Source organism: Acanthochromis polyacanthus, chromosome 22, assembly GCF_021347895.1.
Source record: "Acanthochromis polyacanthus isolate Apoly-LR-REF ecotype Palm Island chromosome 22, KAUST_Apoly_ChrSc, whole genome shotgun sequence".
Lineage (NCBI taxonomy): Eukaryota > Metazoa > Chordata > Actinopteri > Pomacentridae > Acanthochromis > Acanthochromis polyacanthus.
Genome location: NC_067134.1, coordinates 17,755,614 through 17,766,375, shown reverse-complemented (window position 1 = coordinate 17,766,375; position 10,762 = coordinate 17,755,614). Strand labels below are relative to the sequence as shown.

At 40.8% G+C, this 10,762-nt stretch overlaps 1 protein-coding gene across 2 annotated transcripts; it reads left to right on the top strand.

The window, feature by feature from the left end:
* Positions 1-1,530: 1,530 nt before the first annotated feature.
* On the top strand, positions 1,531-10,365 carry LOC110962370 (serine/threonine-protein kinase pim-2-like). 2 transcript variants are annotated; one of them, XR_007939596.1, is made up of 8 exons: positions 1,531-2,344; positions 6,938-7,162; positions 7,696-7,836; positions 7,931-8,025; positions 8,159-8,206; positions 8,286-8,504; positions 9,111-9,291; positions 9,750-10,365. XR_007939596.1 is itself a non-coding variant. In XM_051943543.1 (8 exons), the coding sequence occupies exons 5-8, from the start codon at positions 8,192-8,194 to the stop codon at positions 10,007-10,009; spliced, it is 675 nt and encodes a 224-aa protein (XP_051799503.1). In that variant the 5' UTR covers positions 1,531-1,889; positions 6,938-7,162; positions 7,696-7,836; positions 7,931-8,025; positions 8,159-8,191; the 3' UTR covers positions 10,010-10,365. The 2 variants fall into 2 exon arrangements, 1 of the variants encoding a protein (XP_051799503.1); XM_051943543.1 differs by having other exon boundaries at positions 1,531-1,889.
* The last annotated feature ends 397 nt before the right edge of the window (positions 10,366-10,762 follow it).

Genomic DNA, 10,762 nt, shown 5'->3' with positions numbered 1-10,762 from the left:
GTTACTGCTTCCTTACAGTTATGTCCGATGTTGTGTTGATCCATTCATCCACCCCATCCTCCTCCCAGCTGCGTTGTTCTTTAATAATGTCCTGTGATGTCCTCCGTTGCTCCCAGATATTTCCCACAGCTTGAGAATGGATATTTTTACTTTAGCTGTTAACCACTCCAATTTTATATAACTGTTCTGCACCAAATATGAATCAATCTCAACAGAGTTTCTTTTCTTGTGTTCATTTTTGCCAAGTTAGACGTCTCACGACTAACAGGAGCCACAGCGCATACTTTGCTATATTACTCATTTTAAATGTGTTAAATCCTGAAGCAAACATGATCTTGCAATTACTCCGATGACTCGAGTTGGGTTTGTGCGCCTTTCTTTTTCTAATATGAAAAGGCTGATGTAAGTCCAGTGTCCAGCTGTGGGACTTTCATGTGACCAAAGATGGATGTATGAAATATTATAGCTTAGAAAAACAAGACAATGAGCCAAACTCTTGTCTCCTTCCCACAAAACATGACTGTCAGAGGTGCCCAGACGAAAAAATGAGGGATAATTTTCACATAAATGACGGATTCCTTTTCGTCCACCTATTCATGCCGGTCAGTGGGTGGGTGAGAATTTACAGCCACCTCCTCCACGGGCAATTTGCAGCGTACATTACATGTTTTGAAGTGAAGAACACCAAACCACAGGTATGTCAGCCCCATGTTGTGAAAGGAATCATTAGGGAATCATGTGTTTTCGGGAACATTTGTCAAGTGAGGGAGCGTGATGATGAACAGAATACTGAATTCCCTCCCGCCTGTGCCCGATGAAACCACAAAGCCCTGTTTTATTTCTGCACTTGGCAAAATATTTGCAATAACATCTTCAAAACCGGCTCACTTTAACGCCTCAGCAACCAGAGCAGGATGCTGCGTTCGCCAGAAACGGAGCGTTGATTCCAGATTCTGTCTGTTAAAGCAGACACAGCAGCTCCATCCAAAGCTTCTCAGACAGCATTAGGACTAACTAGACCACTTTACTCTGTACATAGAGCAGAGATGCACACATTTCCTGACAGGGAAGAGAAATGAATGTGTGTTTGTGCATCCAGAAGCAGCAAAACTGAGGCAGACAGAAGCAAAAGAGGCTCAAGCAGACAGTGCAAACAATTCCCAGCATTCCTCTGAGGAGCAGCGTAAACTGGCCTTCTTTTACCACACAGGCTGATGTCTGACTGTTTGTAGTGTTGTGACGGCCTCCACCAAGAAGCCTGTTATGATATTAAGTCTACCTTTAGATTCTAGGCGACTATGTAAAGCCAGAGCATCTAACTTTTAGGAGAGTGAACCAAAGGTGGAGTGCGTCATTCCTGAAGAAGTTTGTTGATATTTAAATGCAACAGCCAAACACACACACTCATCTCTTCACCTTCACGCCAAAATTGTCTATTGTCATGGATTGTCAGCATTATTTGGAGCTTTCTAAACATTGCTAAAGGTGCTGCTCTACTTTCCAGTCTTCACACTCGGTCAGTAACAGCAGCTCCGGCAGCGTCCCAGAGCTACATGAAGGGTCATTTCCAAAGACCAGCAGCACGGATGTGACTGGACCAAGTGTGAGAGAGTCAAAACAGAGACAGAATAACAAGAAGATCGCAGCCAGACCAGAAAAGGAAAGGCGAAGGAGGCTGCCGTCGGTGCTCGCAGAGGGTCTGAGCCTCGGTTCTGTCTGGACCCTGTTTGTCTCAGCTTTGACTGGCTCTCTCTTCATTTGCCAGGAGAGCAAGCTTTTATTGGCTCAGGTCGGTCACATGCAGAGAGGTTACGCTCAAGCTGTGTTGACTGAGAAGTGGCTGACTGAGAAGCATGATGGAGGTTTGCTCAAGTTGACAGCATGAACAGGTTTGTCTGGATTTCTCAGGAGCAATTTTTTTTTGTCTTGGCCCCTCGGAAAAGGTGACATGGATATAAAATCCGTCTAGTATTTATCATGTGACTCAGGTTAGGAGCTGCTGTTATACAGTCCTGACGCATGACTCTTTTTTTCGCACTAACACATGTACTGAAAACAGAATCCCTCCTCACATTTGTCTTTTCTTAATACGTTCACACACTGCTTGTCTAGCACTATGCAGGTGTGTTTTAGGAGCGGAGATGCACAATGGAGCTCCAAAATCTTTCATTTTTTGCCAGTAAGAATGTGATAAAAAAGAAAATCTTGCGTTTTGCCAGACTGGATGACTTCTTTTGTGGAATACAGACGGCGACACAAACACACTGCGGCGGATTCGGCTGATTGAAGAGAACTTGAGTCGGTTACATGAGCCTCAGCAGGCAGAGGGGCTAATTAACTACAGGTGTGTGTGGAGCGCTTTGCCTCCTTTTTTTGGGTGACTGGTATTTGTAATGTTTTTCACATGAAGGTTAAGAAAAATGTCGGGCCGCTGAGAATTTCTTAATATCTGCAGTGGTGCCTCGTTCAGACCACCAAAGACGTGCACGTTTCTGGACATCATGAAACCTTTCACTCACCCTTAGATCAGTTCTTACATTTGGATGCTACCCTGCTGTTCGAAAGTTTGGGGTCACCCAGACAATTTCATGTTCTCCATAAAAACTCACACTTTTATTCATGATGCTAGCATAATTGCACAAGGGTTTTCTAATCATCAGTTAGCCTTTCAACACCATTAGCTAACACAATGTAGCATTAGCACACAGGAGTGATGGTTTCTGGAAATGTTCCTCTGTACCCCTATGGAGATATTCCATTAGAAATTTCCACCTAGAATAGTCATGTACCACATTATGAATGTCTGGACTGTATTTCTAATGAATTTAATGTTATCTTCACTGAAAAAACTGCTTTTCTTGAAAAAATAAGGCCATTTCTAAGTGACTCCAAACCTTTGAATGGTAGTCAATGGAAAGGCATTATCACACTCCTTCAATTTCTGTTTACTGTGCCCATTTTTTTATGTTTGCTAGGTATCTGGGGCATCTTCTAGCTTTCTTCTAGCCTCCTGCAGCTATCAGTCTGTAATCGCACAGATCTGCTTGAACTGACAATCGACCAGATGATCTCTTGGTAAATCTGTTACTTTAATCAGCTTTATCAAATTGTTCTGAGGCAAAAGACTCAACCTGACAGTTGATGTCTTTGGAGTTTGGCTTTGAGTTTCTTCTTCTCTTGTTTGGACTTTGTGCTTTCACATTTAGCAGTTTATCCGTCCTCCAGTCTGGTAACAGATTCCACAGGAAAAAAACATGCTAATGTCAGTGAGTATGTGTCATTATTTGGTTTCATCACACCTAAGTGAACATATATCTCAGGATTTTGCACAAAAGCTCATTATCAATGCCAACAGAACTATTTTTTCAAAATCATGTGTAGAAAATGGTGTATTGTTGGTATCAATCTTAACTATTAACCTCACTGACAACATCTGCACAGTGCATTGCTCATTTGGGCAGATCATTCAAAGCCAGTATTGCATACCAATATTGCAGTAAGTTTCCTCCCAAAGAGAGCTCCCCTTCTCACTGAGAGGTCAGGACAGTGTCCCTGCTGCTGGCACAGATTCACTGTGGGTGGAAGCAACACAAAACTGAAGAATGTTCTCCTCTAATGGTCGCCATCCACAAACTGCCTGTGCATTTGCGAGCATTGTCCAAATGTTTAGTCTAAAGCATTTTTATTTTTCATTTTGGCTTCCGAACGCCTACAAGACACCCTTCCTTCCTATCTTCTCCTTTCCTGGATTCCACACAGTGCAGCAAAACAAGTGACTACAGTAACCAGTCATTCACTCCTTCTGCCCATCAGATAGTTCAGGCTCTGTATGTTGAATGGATTAACACATAGTTGCAGCTTTTCACTTTTTCCAGCGCCTCCATGGTGCGATCCAAGTATTTAGAGAAAACGCGGTCGCGCTAATGACTCCACCAAAGCTCTTTCGTGTCTGTGGCCGCCGCTGGCATTTCCACAACCACATTTAAGAGACACATCCTCATGTGAAGTGCTCTCTCTCGGTTTGGCATTTGAGCACAACTGGCACAAGAGCTGAGCGGCAGGATTCACACTTTGCCTCCACGCTGAGATTTGGATGCACAAATGTCTTCTTTCCCTGTGAGACTTGGCTCAGCCGCGCTGACATCTGTCACTGGCCTCACCTCCTCTGGTCTCAGCCTCGTTCTCACCAATATATTTTTACTGGGTTTTCTTTGGCAGCATGCGAGGACAGTCTTGCCTCTGAGTCCAAGCTAAACAGAGCATTGCAGGGGGGGGGCAGATGGTTCAGGACGGCACGAAAAGGCTCTGAACCTAAAGAACTTTGTCACACCAAAGACAGCCCTCACTGTAACAGCCCTCTATTGCACTAATGACACATCAGCAGCAGAAATGGACAAAGCCCATAAATATGTATAAAAATCTGTGTTAAATTCACCTCTCCTTCTTAGTGAAATAAAAGCAGAGCGTGCATGGCATGGTGTTATTCTCTGCTGGCATATTTATGGTTGTTTGTGATGGCCAACATGGTTCATTCTTGGTTGGAGAATCTGTGCAGACCTTCAGTGCTGTGTGAGGTGAAACCCACTCAACCCTGATTATATGAACCATTCCCCCTCAATGTCATTACTCTAATGCTTGAGGCAGTTTTAACTGCCTGTGGGAGAAACACCTCAACCACCCAGTCTGGCTGTTTTACCCCCTTAGACCACTAAATGACTTGTTTTCATTATTGCCTGTGAGTAAAAACACTGGCCAAGTCATCATCTTAACCCTCTGAACCCTCAAAACCCACCAGCAGTTTGGAAAGTCGTGTTTGCTTGAAAAAAAAAAAAAATCACCAAACTACACAATTTATCAAAGCCAGAAACTGTAAAGACTAAAATATTTTAGAACTTTCTGATGGTTCTTGAACTACTCATCTGTGAGGTACCACAAAACCAAATCTAAAATTTTATTTTTATTAAAACAAAACATAAATCATTAATTTTGTATCTAGTTTGGTAATTTTGTGTCGCATTTCGGCCACTTTGTGTCTCATTTTGGTCATTTTGTGTCTGATTTTTGTAATTTTCTGTCTTGTCCAGGTCATTTTCTGTCTCATTTCGTCCACTTTGTGTCTCATTTTGGTCATTTTGTGTCTGATTTTAGTAATTTTCTGTCTTATACAGGTCATTTTCTGTCTCATTTTGGCCACTTTGTGTCTCATTTTGGTCATTTTGTGTCTGATTTTTGTAATTTTCTGTCTTGTACAGGTCATTTTCTGTCTCATTTCGTCCACTTTGTGTCTCATTTTGGTCATTTTGTGTCTGATTTTAGTAATTTTCTGTCTTATACAGGTCATTTTCTGTCGCATTTCGGCCACTTTGTGTCTCATTTTGGTCATTTTGTGTCTGATTTTTGTAATGTTCTGTCTTGTACAGGTCATTTTCTGTCTCATTTCGTCCACTTTGTGTCTCATTTTGTCTCATATTGGTTATTTGGTGTCTCATTTTGGTCATTTTGTGTCTCATTCAGTAATTTTGCATTTCATTCTTCAATTTGTGTCTTATATAAGTCATTTTCTGTCTCATTTTGTGTGTCATATTGTTCATTTTGTGTCTCATTTTGTTCATGTTGCACCTATTTATGGTTGTTTTGTTAGTTTTTTGACATTTCTGTGCCACTCTTGTCTCCTTTTGTATTTCTTTATTGTTGTTTTGTAAGTTTGTGCTTCATGTTGGTCATTTTACATGTCTTTATGGACACTTTGTGTTCCAATTAGTTGGTTTTTTTTTGCTCATTTTTGTATTCAAGGCTGTTTTTGTTAAAATTTTGGCCATTTGTGTCTCATTTTGGACATTTTATAGATCAGATTAGATTCAAATTTACTGTCATTGCACAGAGTACAAGTACTAGGACAAGTAAATGCATTTTTTAAAAGTCCATCGTGATGTCACCAAGAAGAGCTCCTAACAACTGTTACCACATTCCGTATTCCAAACAAGACACTTTAAACACTTGAGAAGCTCAGTTTAACACACAAACCTTGGAGATATTTGAGAGTTGTGGTGTGAAACTTTGGAAAACATTATGAACAAAGACTCTGAAAGAAAAATGAAGCCTCGTCAGCCAGATAGGAAACATTCAGGTAAGACAGAAGTCCAGACAATGAACTGCAACTCAGCTCCAAATATCGAATTTGCAACACTGACAACCTAACATTTGGCCATTTTGTGGCTTATTTTGGTCAGATTAGGATTGTTTGTCTAAAAAATGTTGTCCTTTTGCATCTCTTTTTGTTGCTTTTTGTTCCATTTTCGTCGCTTAAATGTTGTTTTTGTTCAGTTTGGATTATTTTATGTCTCATTTTAGCCATTTTGTTTCTCATATTGGCTATTTCTGTCTCATTTTGCATCTCTTTGTGATTGTCTTTGATAAATTTAAGTTCAGTTTTGATTTTAACATTGCTTTTTTTGTCCAGTTTTGTCAAATTTATTGCTCACCTCTGTTATTTTGGATCTTTCTGCATTATGTTATCTTTTGTTCCCTTTTGGTCACTTTGTGTCTAATTTTGGTCATTTTCTGCTGCATTTCAGTCACCTTGTTTGAGAGCATTTTTGTCTAATTGTCGTCATTTTCTGTTTTATTTTTCATACTTTTATGGGTTTGCCATTTTTCAATTTTGTGCCTGAGTTTGATTATTTTTGTAGCTCATTTTTGTCCTTTATGGTAAAATTTTAGACTAATTTTGGCCACTTTACATCTTTTTTTTTGACATTTTGTAATTTTGTGGCTCATTTTGGTATTTTTCCATCTTCCTATGATGTTTTATGTTCCTTTTGGTCATGTTGTGTCTCATTTTAACCGCTTGACAACATTGTTGGACCGTTCAGTAGATCCTGTTCGGGCCTTTTTCTCACCACTGTGTTGTTGTCACTTGTTGTTTGTACACCATCAGAGGAGAAAACCAGGAAGAGGAAGGCCAGTCCTGAACCGAGCGAAGGGAGGAAACGAGCAAAGGTGGTACCAGAGGCTGAGGCTGGTACCAGCTCAGAGGATGGGACCAGGCGGAGGAAGAAGGTCCGAGAGCATGAGGAAGGTCCAAAGAAGAAGACGAGAAAGAGTCTGAGGAGACGCCTGTTGGAGCAGCAGGCGGCGGCGTCCTCAGCAACCACCAGCAGAGGTAGGCTGGTTAAATGAAGTGTGTCATACTGTATGTCTTTCAGTTTTTTATTTATTTTGAGTCATATTGTGGTTTATTTTTTTCATTTTCCATCTATTTATGATGTTTGTTGTTTTGTTTAGTTAATTTTGTTCTGCTTTTTGGCTGTTGCCGTCATTTCATATCTCTTTATTTCATTTTGTTGCTCATTTTGGCCAATTTATGTTTCATTCTTTGTCGCATTTTAAGAATTTTTGGCTCAAATTTGGTCATTTTGCACCTCTTGATTATCTTTTTTTGTTCTACTTTGGCACTAATTGTGACCATTTTGTATCTCAATTTGGTCATTTTCTGTCTTTTCATGTTGTTTTTGTTCCATTTTGATAATTTTGCATTTGTTTATTGATTTTCCTGGTCTATGTTGGACATTTTACCCACTTGAGTCATTTTATCACTCTTTATGTTATTGTTGTGCCTCCTTGTGTGCCTCCACACTTGTGGCCACACTCTCTGAAACAAATCAAGCACTCGTCCTGTAACTTTGTCCTGTGCAGAGACCAGCAGCGACCCTTTAGAGGGCTGCAGTCAGCAAGGAGCGAGAAGGAAGTCTGCTGATGCTGGTGAAGCTCCAAATAAAAAGAGGCGTCTTCAGTCGGTACAGGAACAAATACAGCTGTCAAAAGAGGAACAAAGAGGTCAGCAGGAAGAGATGTGGTGGAAAAATCACTTTTGCTGTCATGTATGTCCCTCACAGTTGTAGTAAAACTAAAAATGTGTGTGTCTGTTCAGCCCAATTCGACAGCAAATATGAGCAGCAGCATCAGCTCGGAGCAGGAGGCTGTGGGTGTGTGCATGCCGGTCGCCGCAAATCAGACAATTTGCCGGTAAGATATGAAGAAACACTTGCAATGTGGTTGAGTACAGCTTTTAACAAAACATGAGAGGTTTTGTTCCTGTTTGAAGCTGAAGTGTCTCAGGTGAGAAAATCCTAACCAAAGCTCTGTTTGTGTGTCACAGGTGGCGATTAAACACGTCCCAAAAATCAACGTGATGGGCAAACATGTGGTGAGCGTTCAGCCCTGAAAGTGTCGTGTTCTTCACTGGAACTTCAGTTCTTCATCCTTCGTTGTGTTTCATGTTTCAGGGCCGCAACGGAAAGAAGCTTCCCATTGAAGTAGCTGCTATGTTGAAGATTCAGGCTGGTGGAGCTGGATCGGTGGGCTCGTCGGCACCGATATCCCTGCTGGACTGGTATGACCTGGGCCAGGAGCTGATCCTGGTTCTAGAGAGACCAGTTCCCTCAGAAGACCTCTGGAGTTACATGTATAACAATGGAGGCTCGCTGGAGGAGGAGAAGGCAAAGGTAGGCTACTGGGAGGATCTTGTTTGTAAGGTTGAATCCATAGTTGGCAGCATTATCAGTCAATAATTGATTAACCCACAACACAGAAGACTTTATTTTATATGGTTCTCTTTTGGAAACATGACAATCTTAGAACAAAACGATTCTGTCTGACTTTAAAAACACAGTCTTAGCATCATTTAGCTTGTGTTAAAGATGCGAATGCCTTCCGACACCCATTCACCATCACAGTAGTCTTTGTCGTGGTCCCACAATGCTCCCTGCTCACCAACACTCACAATCGCTCATAATCTGAGTGATACTTCACGACAGTATTAAACAGTAAGAGGCTCTACCTGTTGGAGCAACCAAGTAGTACAGCAAACCAACAATTTTCTGACATGTATTGTCTTTTTCTGCCACATTGGTCGATATCATCAATCAACTGTTAATTATTACCATCCCTAAACTCAATTATTCTTCCTCACTGAAACTAAATTTTGGTGCTGCTCAGGTGTCGAAGATTTTAATGATAAAGTCGTGTCTTAATTTGGGTCCATTTTGTGTTGGCTTAAAGAATCTTTGCACTTTCTGTTTAGTAATTCGTCTTTTCTCTGTCTGTCCCAGATCATTCTGAAACAGCTCCTGGATGCTGCCATCCACCTGGAGGACGAGGGCATATTTCACCGGGACGTAAAATGTGAAAACATTTTGATTGAGACCGGATCAGAAGTCCCACGTGTGCGACTCCTTGACTTTGGGCTGTGCTGTTTCACAAAGAAGCGATCTTACTATCGCACATTTCACGGTGAGATATTTTAGACTCGACTCTGATTTCCTGAAAATCAACTATTCTTTTTGCATGTCATCTGATTTTCTATATCTCATGTACTTTTAGTCTGAGTTTGTCAGTCTCTTCTGCTTTCACCTCTGTCACCTGTGATGTTAATTTGATTTTAAAACGTCACAGTTTAGCTATTTTGTAGCGTCTTTTATCAGCTGTTTAGATGTCTAATCTAATATCTAACTGATTACAGTGATCTTGATCAATGTGCATTGAGCCTGCAAGTTCAGATATGTTTTAAAGCAGCTAAAACATCAATGTGACTCTCCTGTTAACATGCTTTTGGACTGCAGTGTTTATACATATGTACATGTACAATCTGGTTATTGGTGTGGATGCCACTGAAACGGTGATCTGTTTCTGTGTGACAGCCTCTGAAACAGAAGAAAAAAACCACGTTCTTATTGTTGTCTGTTCTGCAGGCGCTTTCGCTCACACCCCTCCAGAGTGCCGCACCCGCCACACCTGCAGGCCCGGGCCCACCACAGTGTTTCAAATGGGGGTGGTGCTGTTTGACATGCTCCACGGTTGTGACGCATTTGCAACATTTGATGGGCTGCAGCTTCGGCCTTCATCTTTCTCTGCTTCTTTCTCTGCAGATTGTCAGGATTTCTTAACCAAGTGCTTCACAATGTTCCCTGACCGTCGGCCCAAACTGACGGAGCTTCGTCATCATCCATGACTGAGATAGACACACCACTCTCAGACACAACACAAACATCACATGACAGATAAAGCCTTAGTTATCGTCCGTTTTCTGTCATGCGTTTCGTCATCTTGTCAAGAATGACGAAATTTACGTGACATGAATCGTCGCAAATGCGTCGATACAGTAAATTATTTCCTAAGTCTGCACGGAGTCTCACAGACTTCGGAAACTGAGTAAAACACGCAGACTCGTTCGTACTCGACGGAAATCAAAATGAACAAAAGAAATTAAAATGAACAATACAATAAAAAAATGAATAGAAATTAGCAATAAAAAAACTAAAAAAAAAATCTAAATTAACAATATAATACAAGTGATTAAAATAAATAAAAATTGGCAATAAAATAAAAATTAATGAAATAATGAAAATTAACAATACAATAAAAATAAATAAAAATTAACAATACAAGAAAAATAAATAAAATTACCAATACAATAAAATAAATAAATTTGAAATTAATAAATAATAATAAAACATGATTTGACCTGCAACTAATGCTATCCAGAGTTGTGGGAACGTTCTCCTGTGGAGCTTCAGTACTTCACCCTCCACTGTGTTTCATGTTTCAGAATGGGAAGCCCCTTTATAGAAGTGGCAGGAGGAGAATTCAGGCTGATCCTGGTTCTGGAGAGACCGATTTCCTCCGGAGGGCAGCAGAGGTTTGCTGGAGGAGGCGGAGGCCAAGGTAGGCTGTTGGGAGAATCCTGTTTCTGAAGTTTTAGTTT

What these genes read in the sequence shown, in the direction of transcription:
- LOC110962370 (XM_051943543.1), top strand. An exon ending in TGGAGGAGGAGAAGGCAAAG is followed by an intron (nt 8,505 to 9,110) that starts GTAGGCTACTGG and finishes TGTCTGTCCCAG; the next exon opens with ATCATTCTGAAACAGCTCCT. An exon ending in TTACTATCGCACATTTCACG is followed by an intron (nt 9,292 to 9,749) that starts GTGAGATATTTT and finishes TCTGTTCTGCAG; the next exon opens with GCGCTTTCGCTCACACCCCT.